This window comes from Sebastes fasciatus, chromosome 9 (assembly GCF_043250625.1).
Source record: "Sebastes fasciatus isolate fSebFas1 chromosome 9, fSebFas1.pri, whole genome shotgun sequence".
NCBI classification, from domain to species: domain Eukaryota; kingdom Metazoa; phylum Chordata; class Actinopteri; order Perciformes; family Sebastidae; genus Sebastes; species Sebastes fasciatus.
In genome coordinates, this window is record NC_133803.1 from 20,880,491 (window position 1) to 20,903,783 (window position 23,293).

At 44.3% G+C, this 23,293-nt stretch overlaps 1 protein-coding gene and 1 long non-coding RNA gene across 5 annotated transcripts in view; both read right to left on the reverse strand.

The window, feature by feature from the left end:
• LOC141774185 (uncharacterized) overlaps positions 1 to 8,124 on the reverse strand; it is a 58,448-nt gene extending 50,324 nt beyond the window's left edge. Inside the window, exons 1-2 of one of the 4 annotated variants that reach the window (XR_012595259.1) lie at positions 7,277 to 8,124; positions 4,813 to 4,880 (exon numbers count right to left, since the gene is read on the reverse strand). This is a non-coding gene — a long non-coding RNA (uncharacterized LOC141774185). The other 3 variants (XR_012595260.1, XR_012595262.1, XR_012595261.1) reach the window with 3 other exon arrangements.
• Positions 8,125 to 14,837: 6,713 nt separating this feature from the next.
• On the reverse strand, positions 14,838 to 18,290 carry irf2bp2a (interferon regulatory factor 2 binding protein 2a). The gene is made up of 2 exons (XM_074646590.1): positions 16,678 to 18,290; positions 14,838 to 15,959 (listed from the first exon to the last, which is right to left on the reverse strand). The coding sequence occupies exons 1-2, from the start codon at positions 17,555 to 17,557 to the stop codon at positions 15,241 to 15,243; spliced, it is 1,599 nt and encodes a 532-aa protein (XP_074502691.1). The 5' UTR covers positions 17,558 to 18,290; the 3' UTR covers positions 14,838 to 15,240.
• Positions 18,291 to 23,293: the final 5,003 nt, after the last annotated feature.

The window sequence follows — 23,293 nt, forward strand, 5'->3', positions numbered from 1 at the left end:
CCGTTTAGCCTGCGAGGCCTTCAGGGAGTAGAGCGTTCAGAGCAGCCCAAGGCCGTAACCTGACGCATCTATCACGAGGATTACATCATCAAAGGTCGGCTGCATTAGGAGTTCACAGCTTCCCGTGTGAGAGAGTATTCAGGCATGCTGCGATTTTACGATTTAACTGCGAAACGTCAAAGAGCTTTCTTGCAATATAATCAGATTTATGTCTCTCAGCCTCTCTTCTGGCTCAGATAATGACGGTACTCAGACAGTATAGCACACATCATAATGGTTTTTTTTTGCAGAGAGTCTATGTAGCACAGCTCCCCACTGGGATTTCAGACAACAGTGAACTCACAGATCTATTTTTGTGATATTAGATGAATGCATTGCATGTTTGCGTTTGTGCAAGGGGAGGGGGTTGTGTGTGTATGTGTGTGTATGTGTGTGTGTGTGTGTGTGTGTGTGTGTGTGTGTGTGTGTGGGTGTGACAATGAAACAAAATCAACCACTGTAATTGGCGCTCACCTCCTGATGAAGCTATTTGAGAGTCACCGGCCCCAGAGGTCACGGAGAGGATGAACCATGACGATGACATCACAGCCCAGAGCGTAACAACAAACGCTGTCTTGTTTTTAGTGAAAACAAAGCGTGTTTGTTCGCAGCCCCCTTTGTCTCTTTCAAGATCCTGTGAGTTGAAAATGTGGCGACACAGTTACACTGACCTTTGTTCCTCCGGTAACAGACTCTCTCTGTGTCGGGCTGCAGAGGATTGGAGGGCTGAGAGCGGCCCTTTGGAGTTGAGTGCTGATCACATGAGCGGCTAAAATAACAAAGCGGTCTGATTCGGGCCTTTGTCTGCTTACAATCACGTGATTCAGATCGCCAAAGAACTGAATGTCGACACATAATATAATTAGTAATATTGTAACCAGAGAACTGGCATTGAAAGCTTTGTCATCTGATAAAATCGGGCTGTATCTCCCCGTGAGGTCCGCTGAAATCACAATGCATAATGCGCTTAATGCACCAACACAGGTCCTATTCTACTCAAACAGAATATCATTCATTAATGCATTTTGAAACTTAATTAGTACATCCTTTACCAGCTTGCTGTGGAAATAATGTCAAGTGACTCTTTGAGATTAAGTCAACCCGACATAACCGCCTCTTTAAAGGTACAGTGTGTAGGATTTAGTGTTATCTAGTGGTGTGGTTGCAGATTGCAACCAGCTGAATACCCCTCCCCTCACTCCTCCCTTTCCACAGCCGTGTCTCCTAAAATGGGTCCAACACACACTGGACTTTCCCCAGGAGACCGCTGTTTGTGATCCATGTGAAACGTAGTCATTTCTTGTGTTTTCATTTTGTTTTCAAGTAACTTTATGCCAAACCATGATGTTTTTTTTTACTGAACCTAAGAAAGTAGTTTTGTTGCATTTCCGTTTCGTTAATCACGTGTTTAAAACCGCGACCGTAATCTGGTAGAAAATAAGTTTCCCTCAAAACATATTTTGATTATGCAGTTTGGTTGTATGGGAACATAATTTTGTGGGAGACAGAGTTGCTTTCCAAGACTGCTGTAACGTGAGCCGCCGAGTGCAAAATTGTGGTAACGTTGTTCGCCTCCCTTAGAGGCCATCCTCACCATAATAACACTACTTTAGGAGCAACGGAAGTTAGACAGCGGCTGGCGGTTTTGCACTCTCACAAGTGTGTCAGAGAACTATGGTGGCCTTCAGGTAACGTAAAAACAAGAAAGGCTCTCTATAGAGCCAGTGTTTGGTTTGTCCGTTCTGGGCTACTGTAGAAACACGGCGCAGCAACATGGCGAACTCTGTGAAGAGGATCCGCACCCTTGATATGAAGGGCTCATTCTAAGCTAACGAAAACACAGCGATTGTTAGTTTCAGGTGATTATACATTAATGAAAACATCGTTATGAATATTATACTCCATTTCTGCTAATAGATCCCCCGAAATGCTACACACTGTGCCTTGAATGTCCCAGATGTTGAGAATAACAACATCAGTGAGTCAGCACAGCTGTCTATCCTTCTAAGGATATTGTCAAACTCCTCTGAGGATAACACGACAATGACTCTGTTGTCTTCACAAGTCTTCACAGAGGTGTACTCTCTTATGAGGGGAACAAGATTGCAAATTGCAATGTTAGACCAAGCATAAAAATGTGATGAAAATGATTTATGGAGCAATCTGCGAGTATCCCTCCTAATTAATACAGTGTCATATTGTACACGGACGAGGCTTCTCTGATGAACTACAGGACAAGAAGACACTGGGAATCCTGGATGATTTTCAGTAAGCGGCAACCAAATAAATCAAGTAGTTTCGAGGTGGGAGCCGTGGGGGACATGCAATTAAGTAAATGACATGGCATCTTCCTCTCATGCGCCAAGCCAAACGAGCTGTAATATTACTACCACGTGTGAGTTGAATGGAAATGGGAGCATTATGTCTGTGCAAAGATCTATGATAACATTTACAGCCAGCAGAGAGAGTTGATGCCGGAGTATGATGTCTGACATTAACATTTCAGGCATGTAGCAGCTGCTGGTATGCAGCGGGGCTTCTAGCAGAGACGGAGTAAGTTAGATTAAGTAGAGTTAAAATTGAATGCATCACCAGGATTACAAGTCAATAATATAGACTGTAACAACAACACCACAGTAATAGTCTACTGATCAAATATTTGAATATCATCATTAAATGAAAGGAGAGCACATTACAACATTTCTTAAAGGTGCTAAACTTGATATTCAGAGCATTAATATAGCAGAACACATCTATTTACTATGTAAAGACATAGAGGAGTAATGTCTACCTGAGCAGAGAATGAAGTCACTCTCCCTCCAACCCGGTCTCACGGCCATTCTGCGTGTCATGAGTACGAATTTTAGCCTAGTAATTTGTACGCCACGCAAACGTCTGCGGTTAGGTTCAGTCAACAAAATCACTTTGTGAAAAACATCATAGTTGGGCTTAAAATAAGTACGTAAACTAAGCAAAATATGTATGGAAACAACGTAACACAACAACTGAAAACACGTCACAAACACCACTAACGTAATATACAAAACAAAACACCGGTCTCCTGGTTAAAGGCTGGTGTTTGTTGGATCCATCCACCTCCTGACCCACCCAAAATAAATGCTCTTTCTCGCTTTTTATACTACATCACTAACTCTTACCGTAGCATTACATTGCAGTCAATACAGGATACATAGTGTACAAATGACAAGTGGAAATCAAGAAAGGCGTTCTTATTGTTGAGACATCTTGAGGTCAGAGGTCAAGTGATCCCTTTAAAAATGGCAATGACAGTTTTTCCTCGCCAAAATTTAGTGTACGTTTGTAGCGTTATTTAGCCTCCTTTGCGACCAGCTAGTATGACATGGTTGGTACCAATGGATTCCTTAGGTTTTTCTAGTTTCAGATGATGCCAGTATCTTAACGCAAGTTACGTTACAGAAATTAGTGGTGTTAAAACAAATTAGCCCGTTATTAGCCCTAAAATAAAATTGACATGACTTCTAAATGGTCTTTGAGGTGAGTTAGTTTTGTTTTCAATGTCAAGAAGGGCTTTGAAACTCAACATAAAGTGTAGTTTGGATCAAACAATGAGAGCATGACAGGCCATCAGCAGCCCCTCCCTTCAAGTACAAAAGACAGCCAGAAATACCGCCAATCATCAGAGACATCAATCTCTGTGCTCATGTCTGTGCCCATCGCTCAGCCTGGTACTGTCAGCAGTTCCACACCCCCTCAGGATTCCCACAGCGCCATGTGGCAATGAGGGTCACATTGCATTCTGGGAGAAACTCTCAGCTAAGATCCCCTCTAGGCACGGCCCCCCCCCCCCCCCCCCCCACGCCACTCCACCCCCTCCAACAATCTTGTCCGGTCTCTTCCAAAAAATTCCTTGGCCTCCAGGGCACCACACAACCCAAAATAACAGGACACATCAGCACTTTCATCTGCATCCCCGAGCAAGCTCAGACACTGCAGCAGCAGCTGTTAGACCACTCACAGGCACAGATAGAAAAGCACTAAGGCGCTATAGTTGGCACACCCCCTTTCCCCTCCAGTGATACGAGCACAGACGGAGCCAGGCTCGGATAAGGGTGCCAGGCTAGGTGTGGCTGACAGAGTTGTCCTTTAGCTGTCCTTCACAAATATTCACCCAAATGAAAAAGTAAACAATTTGCCTTCATCGTATTGTAATGAGACCATCATCTGGTTATTAGATTGTGAGCTAATCAGTGGCATATGTTCAAACATATTTACATTTTACAACATATGGCCACTAGATACATAGCTTAATACATTTTGTATTTGTTTATTTATTTGTAAATCATCGCCTATTCATGAAAAGCAATAATACTGACAAAGCTGAGAACAAGTAGACAGATAAAGGGGCAGCGATTTCTCACTGAGGTCACTTAAGACAGCTTGTTTTACAAAGTGTATGCTTTAAACTGAGCACAATACAGCCTGTTCCAGAGTGACAGATTGTATCACAGTACAAAGGAAACACTGAGATATATATTTTTACTTCATCACTATTAAATGAAAAAAAAGCATTACAGTGTCACAAATAGATAGAGAAGGTGGCTCTGATCAAGGTCGCAGCTCGAGACAGACTGATTAGGTTGCTGTGGCACTTTGTAGCTCAACAGACTAAAACGCATGACTTATGTTGCAAGTTGTGACTTTGCAACAGAGCCAGCACTCTGCCTGATGTATCTGAGGTCATTCTTTCACAATGCCTGATGGAGGAGTGTACCCCTGCCAGTAATAACTCACCGCCAAGCTGTTTGCTGCAGGGCACAATCACCGATAACGTGTGCAGCGAGGACACAGAAATTCACACCCTGCAGAGCCAATAAAAGACATGTTTTGATCATAAAAAGATAAAGAAAAATAACAAAGTTCCATACATTTATTCTCTTAAAGACATTGTTGAATTTTCTTTTTAAACAAAAGTATGTACAGTAAGTCTTCAATCACCAAGAATAACACTGTGTCAACTCTGGTTCTTGCATTTGCTCCTAGAAGCAAACTAGCTCCTCGGTGGCTGAAAACACCGTGTGCTACAGTACCAGACTGTTCTCAGTAGCAGGGCGTAAATTACAGACGCTTTGTCACGCCCATTGACATGTGATACCAACGCACAAAGCACCCTTTAGCGCCTGTAGGAAATGCACCGGGCTTTCAATTAACTACAAGGTAAAGCCATCCGCGGCAACAGTAAATGCTCAGAGAAGGTGATAAAGAAGGGAAGGCGTATAAATAGCACAACATTACACAGATATTCCGCATGTCATGAGTAAAATATTTTAGCCTTTTTGCATGTCATTTGTACGCCACGCAAACATCCGCAGTTAAGTTGAGGCAACAAAACCACTTAGGTTAAAGATAAACATCATGGTTGGGCTTAAAATAAGTACGTAAACTAAGTAAATACGTACGGAAACAACGTAACGTAAGTACGGAAAACACGTTTTCGCTACGACCGAAAAGTGACGCCGAGGGGTCTGACAAAGCGTGAGTATGTGACGAGTTGGGATGAGAACATGTTGACAGTACCTGTAAGTGTGGATTCATCCAAATTAGTAGCAGTACGTTGGGCTTGAGCACACGTTCAATTAGCACAAATGGCCATGTTCATGGGTGGGAAGCCAGTGAGGGATCATGTTGATGTTGTTGCACTGCTAGCGACTCCTACTGGTTGGCAGAGGCAACCGGTGTAGAGGGGAGGTTTAACGTGAACTCTGCAGTACAATTTCATTGAGCATTTTAAATTCAAAATGTAACGATAAGGTTTTCTATGGACTGTGTTGCTGTGTGTGCTCTCCTTGTTTCCCTGGCAACGGACATATTGACATGCTGCAGTGCTGCTGCTGGAGGTTGGCGGGCAGCCAGGAAGCAACCCGCCTGCACACAATCTTACATTCTGTCTGTTGCCAGCACTATCACTCCAGCTTCACGCAATTCCCATCTCACTTTTTTGTTCCCCATCTTGGTGGGTTTCTGAGACCAGCTGAATGCCAATCTGAAGACTAATGACTTGGGTGGACTGGTGTAGTGTGCGTGTGAGAGAAAGAAAGATGGCACGGCGGGGAGGGAGAGCGAGCGAGCGAGAGCCGGAGAAAAACATGGAGGAGGGAGGGGCGAAAGGCTGTGCCATGCAGTGCTCGCATGTTAAGATGAATAGAGGGAAAGGCGAGCCTCGTGTTATGTTACGAGAACATAGTAGTGGCTGGGGGGTTGGGCTCTGCATCAACAGATGGATAAACCCGGGAGAGGAATGCGTGCCAAGCGCCAAATGTATCAGCGGCTTGCTGGGGCATGAAAATGTCAGGTGTCAGCGGCGAGCCATGCGGTCGCTGCTATTCATACAATCCACCATGTGCTGGATGTACACATAAGGCATTGTGAACGGGGATGACGGGGGTTAAGGGTAATAGTACTGCCGGGGAGAGGAGGATAGATGAGCGGGTGACTCACCTCTTTATCAGCCGTGGATACAGACTCCCTGGCCTTATGTGTTCAGACAGGTTGGGCAGGGAAATGTCAACACCAGGGAGGGTTGTGCATGGCTAACAACCTCGTGGACGCATAAGGGCTAGTATTATCTCATCTGCATTATCCAACACTGCTGGAAAGACAAGTGTTGACTGCTCATGTTAGAAACATAGCAACGCACGCCAACTAGTATGTGCCTTTGTCTTGACACATGCAGTTTGGACACTTACCAAAATACGTTTATTCAAGTGTGCTATTAGTATACTTCTTTTAAACTTAAAATAAGAGAGTATACTTTCAGTTTACGTTTTATGTACTTATCAGAGATATACTTAACAAAAGTATACATAAGTATACTTTGCTCATACTGACAAGTATACAGAAGAGCTTAAGTATATTTGTCTTATACTGACAAGTATACAGAAGAGTCTAAGTATACTTGTCTTATACTGACAAGTATACAGAAAAGTCTAAGTATACTTGGCTTATAAGCCTACTTGTACTTCATCTTTTGATTGAGATATACTTAAGAAAAGTATAATTAAGTAGCCTTATAGCCTTATAGGCCTACAGAAAGGTATACTTGTTTGTAGTTGTGCTTACTGTTTGATAGAGTAGCCTATTAAAGTGTGTGAGCGTGTTGACTGGTCATGTTAGAAACATAGCAACGCATGTGCCTTTGTCTTGACACATGCAGCTCAGAGAGGAAATTTGCAAAAGCAATTTAGTAGCTTCTTCTTACCCTCCAGTTAGTGACTGGCTGGTGAACAAGTAACCCCATCAAAACACATCAGTTGGCATTTTGTTACACCGCCTTTTCCAAAGCCCTCAGGGTCTGTGTCAACTACGTCCTTGTCCAGACAAAGCCCTCTAAACCCGGGATTTCATTTCCACATTGTGCCCCGGTGTCCCCCTCATTGTTGATTTTTCCACTATGTGCAAGGCCAGGGCATTTGTACCAGTCTGCTAGGCCCACGTCAAAAGAAAAAGTATCCGCTGTTGACGGCTAGGCCATTCTTGTTATTCATGTCATGCCTGGTGGTTTAGTAGGGCAGGGTGCAGAATTTTCCAGAAGCAGCTGTGTGCTAGTGGAGCTGACAGTGCGCCAGCCCAAAAGGGTTTCTATCTCTCTGCTTTCTCTCTCCCGCCCCTCCCTTCCCCCTCCATCGGCATGCTTGGCTCGCTGCCCGGACTTACTCAAACTCACACTCAACCAGAAATATCCGCTCTCCCCCTTCCCCCCGCCTCCCTCCCCTGAACATATCCCTCTGGCTCAACAGAGAAGCTTCCATCACTCCGGATGACATTGGATCATTTTTCTCCCCCTGCACATTCCAGCCAACAAGGAGGACAAGGGAGGGGAGCGGTTTGTGCTCTGTGATTATATCATTACAGAGCAGCAGACATGTATACAGTATATCCAGCACAACCTGTCATTAGCATACTTCATTTGATGATGGCTAAATACAAGTGTGCTTTTGTTGGATGCAACCAACTGGATCGCCTTTGAGCCAGAATTAAATTCGAGAATGCTTTCTCCAAATTTGAGCTCAACCTTGAGCTATAAAAACCCTTCTCTTATTTACTGTACCATTATCCCCCCCCCCACCACCCCACCCCCCCGACACCTGTTGTGACACGCACTGCCCGAGTTATCAGATACTCCGAAGGCTCTTCTGGCGGTCTAAATAAACCAGTCCAAGCGACACAGTTGTGTAATACACTCGAAGTCACCGGCTCCAATAATAGCACACACCTGTCAAACACAGGCCCTGCTTGTTCTCTCGGCTGACCTGACCTCCTCTCGCTCCTTAACTCCAACTCAAATGTTCCACGGCTGGGAGACAGTGTAAACACTTCTCGAGAAAATTATTTTTGCAGACACAAAGAGAGAGGGAGGGAAAAAGAGGTGCAGGTAAAAGCAAGAGAATAGAACATTTTGACTGGCAAGGGAGGGCGAACAAAGGCGATAAAAGCTTTATTCTGCCTCTGCAGAGATTGTGCAGTGGCTGCCACTATAAAGCCCTGATTGACAACAACATTAGCACTCAGAGGAGAAATTGCTCCCACTCACTGTTATGTAACATACAAAGAAACTACAGCGAGGTTGCGGATGGGTATCAGTGTGCTCATATGTGTGTGTGTGTGTGTGTGTGTGGGCATGTGCACACGTCGTATTCCCAGATAAAAACACAAGTGACAGAATATCTCATCTTATCTTCTGACAACTGTATGCCTTCGAGGAGATGAAAGGAGATGTACAACACGCTGAGGATCTCTGAGGAATCCTGGTTTTACTGCAGCACATAAAAGTTGTCTCAGACAATTTTTGTGGCGCTTTGTTGTTAGGCGACACGATGGTGAAAGTTTAATTGTGTGGTTGTGGCGGAGGCAGTTGATTTTCGTTGCATGCAGACACTGAGCGCCCGTGTCCCAGCTTGAACTGGCGGTAATTGTCCGTGGCTGAGGCCCCTCCGGAGGAGCGAGCGAAGAACAACAGACAGGGACGCGAGGAAATGAGCATCCCATAATGCATCACTGCAGATCTGCCGACACACCCCGGAAACTGAGCCATTCATCAGCCCACCAGCCCGTCTCCTCATCAGGCCCTTCACACACCAGCATTCAGTTGAAACATTTTACTACATAATATTACTGTAGCTGTTATGTTTCCCATATTGAAAATGTCTTTTTTATTACAAAGCAGGTTTAAGTGCTATATAAATACTGTCAAAGTATCGAAACGCTCAATCCAGAGAGAAATACACACAGCTCGTTTTCAGAAACTGTGCTTTTAAAAGGCCTGTCAGGATTTCTGTAACTTTGTGATGTCACAACTGTACAACATTTCATAGTTTTAAACGTAAACAATCTAAATGTGTCCCATGTTGCGTCCGATATTCCATACTGCGGCATAAATATCCCACGATGCAATGCAGTTGTGACAACAACGTTCATAACAGACGTTGATGGACGGCTCTGTAACGTCAATAACGCTTCAATTTATATGAAAGTATAAGATTTCACTTTGCTAGCCATAATATATATTTTTTAATTAGTTCAGACTTTGATTCTCGCAAACCGTCATTTTCGTCACATGACGATGGCACGGGTTACCATGGTTACGCGTCTCCAACTGTCAAGGAGGCTCTCAGGAAGTGACGACGTAAATTACAGCTCAGTGTGTCCGAAAAGATACAGACTACTGTTTACTCACACAAAAATATGTTGAACGATAGTACACATACTGAGTATGTAGTGCATAGCATGCAATTTCGGATGAGGCCTATGTGAATGACATCAGCTGACAGGAAGGAAACATGGACCTAAGCTGTTGCCTAGCAACGCAATTCCGTTGCAAAGTTGAAATGCACTAAAACGGAGCGTTTCAGACAGAGGATAAATACAGGCATATTGAGGCAGACAGTATGAGGAAAATAAAGTTGTTGTTTTTAACATGACAGCATGTAAACATGTTCTAGTAGAAACATAAAATACAAGTATGAATATGAAAATGAGCACGATATGGGACCTTTAACGTGGATCTCTGTACCAGCCCGTTGTTTGAAATGATCTGCTCAACCTCCGTATCGTCACTTCAGGCACATTCTGCGTTACCCTACATGGGCTTTGTGTCGCTATTCAGCTTAAAAGGCTGCGCACAGATGGCCCTCACGAGCCATCACATCCATTTGAATCCAGGCTCTCAGCTGACTAAACAAGCACCTCGGGGGTGCAGAGGGACAGACAGTCACCTGCTACCCCCCAATGCCTTTACACACACACTACACAACCTCCACAAAGCTGACAGCTCAGCCAAAAGCCCATTCACCGACCATACAGACGCAACCAGCAGACAGTCAATCACTGTGATTGCATCAGTGTTTTTGAAAAGGTCTGGCTCACTGTCTTTCAGAATACACACTGCATGTTGACGAACCGTAGTTCATTTGCGATTTGCCAAAGTGCAGAGCAGCTGGCGTAGGATCCTTCTAGAGAAAAGCTGTGCTGCTAGCTGCTGTTTACTTTTAGCGCGGCTCAGATTGACGGCTAAATCTAACTTTAGCTCGACATGTTGGAGATGGCAACAAGCATCTTACTACTGTGACTGGCATGCCCCTCCCAGAGGCCCAAAATATATCTGTCTGGAAGGTAGAGTTCAGTCAGAGAGGAAGGGAAGTCACGACTTTTGTTTTACACAATTAGATCTCTATAGATGTTCAAATCTGCAGGAGGGTTTTTATAAATGGAGTAAATTTAGAGCCCCTCCTGGGCTGTATTATACAGCCACATCGTGATGTGCCGAATATTCTCGATCGCAGGAGATAGCACTCCCCTCTCTCGCCTCCTATTTTTCATTTGGCATAGTAGCAGCACGCCATCTTATCAGCTGATCCTGAGCCAGAAGCTTAGGAGCAGTTGCTCAGCAGAAAAAAGGAGGGATTGTGCTGGGCTCGGCTATAATATGAGAAAAAGCCCAAATGCTCTTGGATCAGTCCCGTGCTTTGTCCTCATCTCTCACGTTGCCTCTTTCCCTTGTTCATTTTTCATCCTCTCTGCTTTCATCTTTTCCGTCCTGCCCCCCCCCCTCCTTCCTCGGCATTTGGCTCACTCTCTTCCTCCACCTCTCCCTCTCTCTCTCTGCTCCACTTATAAGATTTGGCAGCACTCCAAGATCTGAGAAAAACATTGGAGGCATAGCCTCGTTTTGATGTCTGGAAAGAGAGGGAGGCTGAGAGAGAGAGAGTCCTCATTTCCATTTCACAGCAACACCACAGCAGAGAGGAGGAATACAGGAATATTGAGAGTGTGAGCGTATAACCGCCAGTCAGAGAGAAAAGGAAGGATGGAGGACAAAAACAGGATCGCAAGAAAAAAATGGAAAATTGGGTTCACAAAGCAAAGCAATGCAGAGGCAAACATGAATGTGAAGGGGGGGAAGAAATACACCAAATATCTTAAAAGTACAGTGGAAACATGCATTTTGTTTGTGTGACCTCTTGATACTCAAGAAAATAGCTGCCATACAAAAAAGATTCCAGCACAGAGCGGTTCGTAGGCCTTTCTCAGTAATTGGGTCTGAGAGAAAACAAATTTGGCGCTCGGCATTGTAATCATCTTAACTTCGCAGGCCTTCATGGTAACCAGGCCAGACCAGTCAGATGTAAAAAAAAACCTCGGTGTGGACCACGCCAAGAATCAGAAGGGAGATTTTACACATCCTGCGGATTCAACCGTGCTCCTCCTAATTGCCGGTTGGAGCTCCAGCTTCTCCCCCTCGGTGCTGAGAAGAGAAACCGTCATTACTGGTCTCGCAGGAGCACAAACTCCAAAGGGGAAACTTTGATTGATGAAAAGGAAAAAAAAAAGAGGCAGATACGAGCGTCGCGTCCTCGATACAACATTTGCCGTGACCTTGTTTTCCCTGACAGGTCTAAAATTAACCAAGCGGATCAGTTATACTGGGATAGAGAGGGGGGGGAAATGTGGACCAGATTCTCCTTTTGGCGCGTCCCTGTCTCTCCGCTCGCTTTCAGGGGGATTACAGCAGCACGAGCGTGCCTCTTGATTTATTGTGCTAAACATAGATTCATTAGTGAAACAGCTGGCTACATGGAGAGCTTCACTGTCTCCCACACATGCCTTCCCTCCCTCCACCCACACACTGGACCACATTCAACGTTTTAATGTAAAATAAATGCCTACGGATTAGAATTCATAATGCTCTACGATGTCGATGTTGTCAGCATTAGTGGTAGTCTTATGTTGTGTGTAATCTTTGAGTATTTCTTCAGCGTGTTTGAACCAGAAACATCAATGCTTATCTGACTCCAAAGACAACAAATATGAACTCTGACCAACCCAGTTGTGGCTTCACTATCACGTCAACATCTTTGTGTAACACTGCATACCAAACTACAGCTTAGTTAACCATTAAGAGGAGAGGCAGGGTGGCAACAGACTCCCTGCGTCACATATCTGTTATTGCCTTTCACTTAGCTTGATTAACATAAGTGTGTCGAGTAAATCAATCAAACCGTCAACGAGGGATTTTATGATTATATGTGTTGATAAAGAACGTCTGGGTTTTAGGGATGTTTCTAATCCTGCAAACATGACTGTAAACCAGTGCAGCTTCAAACAAAAGCTACTACAATAAAGCAGCGGAAGGATCTAAATGAATCTTTGCCCGAGGTGATATCAGTTTCACCCAGGCTTCACCTGCTCAGACGTCTTAAAACGGTTCCCGGGTAAAAGCACATCAAAGTCAAACAATGTTTGTCTCATAAGCAGGAGCTTAAACATTAAAAAAATCCCTGAAGGTTCTTATAAGTAAACAAAACAAAAAGCCTGTGAGTCATTAACCACAAATGGCTCCTGCATGATTACACTGAAAACAGAGGTTTCACTCAGTATAAATATATATTCAAGCTGAACTTCACGCCATCAACTCTGCGTGACCTTGTCTTCTGGTTGTTTACTGAAAACCGCTCCATAATGTTCCCTCCTGCATATAAATCGACAGGCTGCAGCGGAGCATCTGCTATGCACCGATGTCTTCTGGTAACTATGCAACACCGGAGCATTGTGTTATGACAGAGAGAAGCACTTCCAGGGACACATTATCACTGTATTAGATACGGCACAGGGCTATTTCAGTCAGCACCGAACAAACAGGTATTGGCTGGAAGTCTTTACGGGAAAAGAGAGAAAATGTTCTCTTGTGCCTCGTTGCATCATGTTTCATGCCAGGTTACTAACACCTGGCATTCATGCAGAGGATGTGGCAATGAGGAACAAGTAGGTCAAAGACTAATAAAAAGAAATCTCTGAGAACAGTATGTGAGATGGAATATGGAGTGGGTGTGTTGTTGTTATCAAACTGAGCTGCGTTTAAAGTCCATCTGATAAGATAACTCTCCGAAAAAGAGAAAGGGACTATAAACAACCAGCGGTCTTCAAAATGTTTGTCGGTCAAAAGCTGCTCTAAATGTTTGAGAATATGTGTCAATTAAGGGGACGAATGATCTTCCTTAGTTGGCTAAACAGTTGGGTTGCAAAAGCTGTGTTTTCATTCAACATTATGAATCAATCAGTTAATCAGGACACCATACAGCTTGTTACAGAGTCGGTAACCCGTGTTAGGACTATGTGGTGCGTACCAAAATACATTTTAAACAGTGGGGTCAATGATTCCTGATTCGTGGGCACCAATTCAACTGAAGCAACAACGTGAGAGTCGTCTGCGGGCATTTAATTACCAAAAAACATGCTGAATTCTGGGGGCATGGCACTGACATCTCGATTAAAACACGAGCAGGAAGCAGATTATGTCTCAAATAATTACGCAACCGCCTGCTACACCAAGTCCTCTCTGCTAGATATGAATCTCCATGTCAGAGTCCGCTTGCTGCAGTGTCAGCTATACATGGGAGTGAGATTTCTTTGTCTGAGGGAGAGCGAAAAACAGTCTTTTGCAGACAGTTTGTCACATAACGACCCCATAAGGCTTTGCAGAGAGGAGTCTGGCTGCCTACTTGCCATTACGGAGGCAGCATTGCTGGGTTTTTTTTTTATGGCTGTGCAACAATTAAATTTGCATCTGAAGAGATACAGACCGAGATTGGTATGTGAGGCAGCAGCAGCGGTATTGTTTACTCAGAGGGAGCACACGTTGCATACTGAGGCTGCTCTTAGCATGTTGCAGTTGTAGTAAAGGGGTGTTGCTGCAGTGCTAATGCACCCAATTCATGCTTGGAGATAGTTTGAAATGCTGACTTTATTCATAATTTATGGTTCGTCTGCTGCATGATGAATCAAAGATATGATTATTGGATAATAATGTCTAAAATAAACACCTTCATAACATCAAACACACAAAGCTAAGAATGTTATTCTTCCAATTTGTGGTTACACAACGTGGTTGCACTATGGTATCATGTTGACAATCATGCACTTTCTCACATTACTGACTCAACAGATTCCAGCTGACTGAACATGACTTGGCACCTATTTCTGTACGCCGCCATCCGTCACAGCGATGCACAAACTAGAGCAAATTTTGGACAATGTTTTTTTCTTTCCGCCCATGCTTTTCCATGAATCATGAAAAGGCATGTGTGCAGTAAAAAAGGCTGCCGTCCTGCAGCTTTGAAACAGTAGCCTACTTATGTTGTGCAGCGTAAATCAAGTCTCCTGAGCCGTCACAACAAGCCTGCGTATCAGAGCAAGAGAGCCCCTATCTCATCGTCTGTCCACAGGTAACTTAATCACTCAAAATGAAGCAAGCTCAGACAATAAAGTTCATACAAGATCAGAAATTGTATTTGGCAATTTTTAAACAAGTGCATACAAGTACAGCTAAAAGCATTTCAGTTTTGCCAAGTGCTCGTAGAGTAGCATTAGTCACATTCTACGTTAAACAGGAACTGCCACCAGACCTAGAAGTACATCAAGAATTTTGTTAAACATCAACAAAGAGGAACGTAGTCCATTATAATGAGTACATACCTTTATCTTCAAAAATATAGAAACACAATGTATTCAAAAATCAAAAATTATACAACCATGTTTACGAAGTATACTCTTCCCTTGGGTCCAATATGTACAAGTCCGTTAGTTTGTTTGAATGGTATGTATGTGATATTTATATATTTATACTCATATTTTTTGCTTCCCCTTCCCCAAAGAAGTGTTCAAACAAAATCAAGGGTCCCTCTCCTTTTTTACTTTGACGTCTCCTGCAAGGATGGTGGCGATTTCTCCTTGCATGAAAGCCCACGGTACGTTCGAGCCAACCAGGGGACATTTCTCTCCGCTCGGACAGTACACTTCACCCGTGGCACCTTGCTGCTTTATGCTTTCCCTCGAGCATGGGAAGCAGAACTTGTGAGAGGGCACAGACGGGCACTGAACAAAGTGTGTGTCCTCCAAACGCTCGTGGCACAGCGTGCAGCAAAGGGGTATGCTGCCGGGTACCGATGAGTCTGGAATGCTTTGGGGGTGCACTTGGTCCATGCCTGGCACGTGGGGTGTGCCTGCGCCAGACGCGTCTCTCTGCGCCAGCCTCCTCTGATTCATGGAGGACGGCGACAGGGGGCTGCTGCTGTTCCTCCGGGTGGTGGAGTGGACTTGATTGGCGTCCTTGGGGGAGCTGTTCCCACCTGCATTGTCTGCCGCCATGATGAGAGCCGCCATGGGGGACTGGCCGTTCTGGGCCGCCTCAGGTGGCGTGGTGCGGGAGTGGGGGGATATTGTGGAGGGGGGAGAGGCGAAGCTTGGCGGGGGAACCGGAGGCATTTTCAGTCCGTCGGTAGGTTGCGGTAACCACTGCTGTCCTTCTCCGTTGAGCTTGGCAGCTGTCCCCTCTCCCTCCGGTTCTGGCGAGGCTTTTCTCTTCATGCTCCGGGGGTGTTTTCCTCTGTCTGGAGGTGGGGAAAGGGTTAAACAAAAAAACAGTTGAGTTGCACAGCTCAGACAAGGATCAACAATTACACTTGGAGGAGTAGACATGCATTTTTTTGTGCTGTTCCCTTTCTGCTGCACCACAGGGAACAAAAACAATAATAACAAACAATAAAAAAAAATGTATGCACCTTTAATTTTTGCAGACTATATTTTAACATGTGTACATTATTAACCCATTCATGTGCTCGAATGAGGTAATAAAGATAATATAATAAATTGCACAATTTGGATGCTTTGCAGACTGTATTTGTACATTATTAACCCATTCATGTGCTCGGATGAGGCAATAAATATAATAAATTGCACAATTTGGATGCTTTGCAGACTGTATTTGTACATTATTAACCCATTCATGTGCTCGGATGAAGCAATAAATATAATAAATTGCACAATTTGGATGCTTTGCAGACTAGATTTGTACATAATTAACCCATTCATGTGCTGGAATGAGGTTATAAAGATAATATAATAATGTATGCACCTTTAATTTTTGCAGACTATATTTTAACATTTGTACATTATTAACCCATTCATGTGCTCGAATGAGGCAATAATGATAATATAATAAATTGCACAATTTGGATGCTTTGCAGACTATTTTTGTACATTATTAACCCATTCATGTGCTCGATATTAAAAGATAATATAATAATTTGCACAATTTTGGATGCTTACCTGACTTGGAAGCGGTGGCACTGGCCTCATAGCCCATCACCCTTTGTTGCATGGCCGCATGGTCTTTCTTGAACCTGTTGTCGAAGGTGTGCAGAGCCATCAGATCCCTCACCGTCTTCCCTTTCCCCATCCAGTCCGCGTCCGCCCTGTTTTTGTGGCTGTCGGAGAGCTCCGGCGTGAGGCTGTCCGGTCTGTGCTTCTCCTTGCCGTCTCTGTCGTGCTCCGTGCTGGACACCGAGGCGGGTCTCTTGCCAGCGCCCATGATGTCTACGGGACTACCGGAGGAAAGCCCAATCTGGCCGGGTCTACCGTTCACCGCGTGCACCGGTGGCATGCTCCCGTTAACCAAAGGCACTAAGTTTGGGGGCACCGTGCTATTCCTGCGCGGGTTGGGGCTCTGGCGGTTCAGCTCCGGCGGCTCGTCGGGCTTAGGAAATCCATTCGGCACGGGGATGCCGTTCTGCTGTCTGCTGGACTGGTACTCTGGACCCAGCCTGGGCGGGCGGTCGGAGGAGAGCGGGTAGCGGTCCAGCGGCTGCGGCGGCCGGGAGCCTGGATCTCCTCCTCCGGCCGCAGCAGCAGCAGCCGCAGCAGCAGCGTGGTTGATCGCCTGGATCTCCTTCCCAGAAAGCTGTTGTTGCTGCTGCTGCTGCTGAGCTTTCCCCGGCCCGGGAGATCTGCCCTCCTGAAAGCCGTGAGCTCTCTTCAGCTGCCGGGCCGTCTCGATGACAAACTCAATGCGGTCTGCACCCTCGTAGTTGACACATCCCCTGCACACGGGCTCGGTAAAATCCCAAATCATGGCCCACGGCATGCGGGGCAAGTCGCATAAATAACACGACTGCCTCCTGGAAGAAGCAGCGACCGCCGCGGACGACATAGCAGCTGCAGCAGCTCGTCGTCGACCGCCTCCCAGAAGAAACAGAAAAGAGAGAAACCCAACAAAATGTGTCTTCTTCTCCCTGCTTTTCCCAGCTTTTTCTCCCTGGGTTTTCCCCCTTTAAAAAAGCCAACAAGTTCCTGGTTGTCGATGATATATATATAAAAAAAAAACACACAATCTTTCTCCCCTCGACTTGTTAGAGCAGAAGTTTAGAGAGGGAGAAGTTCATGTCGGTGTGTACTTTACTACAGCGCTCCTCTATCTACCTCCACTCACTCGCTCTACTACTGGCTTCAATGTGGAGCAGTGACGTCACCGCGGAGCTCTAAACGCCTGCTTCCACTTCAGTTTCTATTGACTTGATTTCTTCGACAGACCCCCCTCCACTCCTCCTCCTCCTCCTTCCTTCTTCCTTCTTCCTCTGCAGCCTCTGTCACTCACTGCTTTTTTTTTATTTTTAATTTAATCACTTGAACCTCTGCCAAAAACTGCACCCAGTTCAGCCTCACCACCACCACCTCCTATTACTGAAGGGAATAACCCACAGCTCGTTGTTATTATTGTCAAACCTGCAAAAAAAAAAAATATGACTCCGTGTCCGAGCGTGTCTGCAGCAGATTTTTTTTTTTTTATGAGAAAAAAACGTGGCTGTAGGTTAGCAGTAGACCGCCAGGGGATAAAAACAGAAAGAGAGAGAGCTCCTCCAGTTGACTGCTGCTTTGTCCTAAATTCAGAGCGTTATCCGGTGCAGCTTGTTTTTCTCAATGCACAGCGCCTCGACGCCATGAGCTGCTACTACTACTGCTGCTGCTGCTGTGCAATGAATGAGGTGGGTCCACCATTAGAAAAACAACTATAATTTATATAATTTATACAGTATGAGCCAAGTATACATCTCTGTAAACTTGACAGTATGAGCCAAGTATACTTACACTTTTCTGTATACTTTGTTGTATACTTGTCAGTATAAGCCAAGTATACTTAGACTTCTCTGTATACTTGTCAGTATAAGCCAAGTACACTTAGACTTTTCTGTATACTTGTCAGTATAAGTCAAGTATACTTAGACTTTTCTGTATACTTCTCTGTATACTTGTCAGTATAAGTCAAGTATACTTAGACTTTTCTGTACACTTTTTTGTATACTTGTCAGTATAAGCCAAGTATACTTAGACTTCTTTGTATACTTGTCAGTATAAACCAAATATTCTTAGACTTCTCTGTATACTTGTCAGTATAAGCCAAGTATTCTTAGACTTCTTTGTATACTTGTCAGTATAAACCAAGTATTCTTAGACTTCTCTGTATACTTGTCAGTATAAGCCAAGTATACTTAGACTGCCGCCTCCGACTGAAGGGAATAACCCACAGCTCGTTGTTATTATTGTCAAACCTGCAAAAAATATGACTCCGTGTAACGAGGGTGCCTGCAACGAGAAGGAGATTTTTTTCAAGAAAAAAAAAGTGGCTGTAGGTTAGCAGTAGACTGCCAGGGGATAAAAAAAGAGAGAGAGAGAGAGAGAGCTCCTCCAGTTGACTGCTGCTTTGTCCTAAATTCAGAGCGTTATCCGGTGCAGCTTGTTTTTCTCAATGCACAACACCTCGACGCCATGAGCTGCTACTACTACTACTGCTGTGCAATGAATGAGGATGAGGTGGATCCACCATTAGAAAAACAACTATAATTTATAGAAATATACATAGAAGCTTAAAAAACGTGCAGCAACATATTTCTTTTAATAGCAGCAAATCATTTTTTTAATATTATATTATTATTTTCCTGCCCATGTTTTCAGCTTACCAGCATGAATTCAACACGTACTGAATTTTGTTAAATATTTTCCTGCCCTGTTAATAATAAAAAGGGCGCCTCCAGTTAGCCAGTAACCAGGAAGCTCTGTCATGAGGTGGGGATTTCCAGCCAGTGTGTGTGTTGTAAGCTTGAATGGATCGCGGGTTACAGCATGAATACAGCTCTGCCTACATTTTATTCAAGTGCACCGAGCAGTCACCGCTAAATGAAATTACACTGCAATGAATCAGCCATTCAGACTCCCTTTTTGTTTTTTAAAGTAAGTTAATAATCAAACAGCTCAAGATATAAAAAGAAGTCTGAGAGGTACAGCAAGATTAATGACACTTTAATAGGCTACTCTATCAAACAGTAAGCACGACTACAAGCCAAGTATACCTTTCTGTAGGCCTATAAGGCAAGAATACTTAATTATACTTTTCTTAAGTATATCTCGATCAAAAGATTAAGTACAAGTAGGCCTATAAGCCAAGTATACTTAGACTTTTCTGTATACTTGTCAGTATAAGTCAAGTATACTTAGACTTTTCTGTATACTTGTCAGTATAAACCAAGTATACTTAGACTTTTCTGTATACTTGTCAGTATGAGCCAAGTATACTTATGTATACTTTTGTTAAGTATATCTGATAAGTACATAATAAGGAAAGTGAAAGTATACTCTCTTACTTTAAGTTTAAAAGAAGTATACTAATAGCACACTTGAATAAACCTATTTTTGGTAAGGCCATTATGTTTTACATGATGGAAAAAAAAAACGTTACTAGAAACCGGTCATACGTCAAAAAAAGTCAGCCGAAAATCCCCTGAAGTAAAAGTGTAGGTTTGAAGTGGAGGAGTGTCCCAGTGGTTCAGATTCCTCCCTCTCATCTGGGCTCATTCCAGCTCATTGCAGCTTAGCTCCGGGGCTTTGGGTGAGGCAATGCGTCTGTAACCTGCAGACACAAAGCAGGATATGTTTGTGCAAGCCCATGTGACGTTGGAAAGAGGAAGCAAGCTGTTTAGTCACGTACCCTCATCCGCCTCACCCATCTACGGGACGTGAGGCCGTTTGGCTCACCGCCTTAGACGGCCATGATCACGCTACTGTGGCATGAGGCTTCTCTTCAAAGGGTTTCCATAAACAAAAATGAGGCGGCCATGTTGCTCGTCTGTTGCCACCAAGCACGTATAATTGTGGTGCAGTTGCCATATGATTGTTTCTGTAAAGCACACCTAACAATAGACGGGTTACTGTGCAACGCGCACAACTAGGGGGCAGAAAGCACGCCATGTCTCGCAGAGCCAAGCTCCAAAGCAGAGATGACGAGGAGTTGTTGTGCAGTAAACCGCACCATCCGCAGAAAAGATGGAAAAAATGCTTTTGCTAAAAACAGAAGGAGATTATGGATCCAGGCCTGATGGGCAAAAGCATTCTAGTCACACAGCGCTAGCAAAGCAGCAGGTGGTCATGTCCAGCTGTCATGCTCCACAGATCGATAAAATGAACAGATCAACAACGGGGTGATCGACCCACACTCTAAGGAAATATTTATATATATTTCGCGACTATGCTTTAAAACTTTAAAGTGATGCAAGACTTTGTTACGGGTCAAAAATTGCTGTAACGTTACGCAACTATGGCGGGGGAAAGCGCACTCTGGTATGCCGTAACGTTACATTTTGAAGGGAAAACATCTGGTAGTCTACCGGGGCAGCCAACACCAAGCGGCCGTGGAAGTTAACGTTCGCCTGCCCGACACACAAAAAGCTGCTGTGTGACTGGTTGTACAAATAACAAGACCAAATTCCAGTTTTATATCAACGTTATACCTGTTGAGGAATTGCTAAGAAAAAAGTGTCTGGCGGCGTCCATCAGGAGGGCTCACGTAACTTGAACACTTATGTCTGATCTAACGTTACCCATTTCATAACAGGTGATAATAACAAACAGATCTCATACTAATACGTCTATGATAATGGTATCTAGTGGTCTAGTATAGTCAGCAAGAACGTACAAACAATGCAAAATCTACGTTGTTTACGGCTGCCAAAGTGCAACCCAGTAATGTTTGTATACAAGAAAAACCCGTCTATACAACAATATTCCCTTCAGAACATCACATGCTCTGACTGTAAACTACTGTATGAACACACCGTTTCCCCATCTCCGCTTTCTCCCAAAGCTCCACTCCTCATTGGAGTGAACAACACTAGGAAGTGTTTTATGACACAGTTAGGAAATGACTGTTGTGTTGGGGCCAAATAAACAAATTCTTTCCTTGAGGATCGGTGGGAAACAGTTGCCTAACGCTTTGATCCTTTTGGTTTCCACTCAGTCGTTGTTTGTGCGAGCAAATAGCTACACACTATTATGCAAGACGGAGGCATGCTGGGATTCAATTAAATCCTAAATGACCCCATTCTATAATAGGAAGATCCATTGATTTAAAGTAAAAGCTGCAGCAAAGCAAAGGCAGAGTTGTAGCTACTGAACAGAGGCGACAAAGGTCTGAGAGGAAGCCAGACATGCACAGATGGCTCTGATTGGCAATATGAAGCATGTATACAGTAAAACCACCACAGTGTGACCCGGCGGACGGCCATCTCATTTGAGGCTAGCCACGAAGCCAGATGGAGTATAACGCTGTGTAGAACTTTTTTTTTTTTTATGTAAATTGAGACGTGAAGTAGCTAAATAAAGAGTGAGAGGTAGGTGACGGCCAGGGGAATACCCAGCATGTGACAGCGTCGCGGGCCTGATGAGATGATGACGTTATTTTTGGTACTTTCTGAGCCTGTTAAATTTTATATTGGTCATCTTTTATTCATGGCATCATTACAAATTCTCTCTGAAGTTTTCTGCCTAAGCCGAGCACAGCACAGGATGTCTTCTGAGTCTCCTGCATGAGAACAACATTCATGTTATATAACCTGTTTCAGCACAACTGCTGAGGTGAGCACCTAACTAAACTAACATGTTGCACAGACGCACTAAAGGGAGGTTATAACAGGACATACTGCCGTTGTAGTGACCTAACTTGCAGATTAATAGCTGCACAGACGAGGACGAATGTGCATGCTTTATAGAGCTCCTGTATATGTAACAGAGAGAGAGGTAACCATGGAGATTATCACGGTACCCCAACTACCATATATATCCTGTTTACGGTGCTATTTTTAGACGCAGATTTGCACAGCAAGGATTAGAGCGCAGATAAAAAAAAAAATTTGGCGAGCTCTGAAAGACAACGCCAAAGCATAACATCCGTCATATTAGCAGCTTCCTGTATTTTGATGTTCTATTGATTTTTTTTCCTGAATGGATTATATCCTGGTGCTATCCTGGCATGATGCAGAGAAATGATGCACGGCGTATGCACAAAATTAGGCGTTTTAAAGAGCCGGCTTTGATTTGGGTATAAAATGGTGGAATTCAAATAAAATGGAGGGTCGACGGCGAAGGGGAAAAATGTGCTGGGTGGCTGGAATCTGGGGGCTGGAGGCTGCAGAGGTGATGTCATTGGGCCAGAGCAAGAGGCGAGTGAAAAACAAGTCTCTCTCTTTATTCTGATCCTCTTTGCAGTCCCAGTGGGGGTGGCGGGTGGGGAGGGGGGGGGGCCCTGGCAGTCGGCCAAGGCAAGGGATGCTGGGAAATGGCAAAGGATGCCAAGCAGGCCCCACCGCCAACATTAGAAGCTCACATCTTTGTTCTCAGAAACCTGGTGTGCTGCCAAAGGCCTCATTTCGGCTCCATGGCATGATTACACTGGATGTAGGCCAACTACTGAGAGCTCGCTCTCCCTCCCTCCCTCCCTCCCTCGCTCTCCCTTTATGCTCCCTCCCTAGGCTCTCTCTCTCTCTCTTTTTCCACTGCCTTCAAAAGCTTTCTGCCAAACATGCAGCAGTTGCCATGGCTGCAGAGAATGGAACATAAAAAA

What these genes read in the sequence shown, in the direction of transcription:
- irf2bp2a (XM_074646590.1), bottom strand. Translation starts at nt 17,557, where the DNA reads ATGTCGTCCGCGGCGGTCGCTGCTTCTTCCAGGAGGCAGTCGTGTTAT. An exon ending in TGCCACCGCTTCCAAGTCAG is followed by an intron (nt 15,960 to 16,677) that starts GTAAGCATCCAA and finishes CCCCACCTCCAG; the next exon opens with ACAGAGGAAAACACCCCCGG.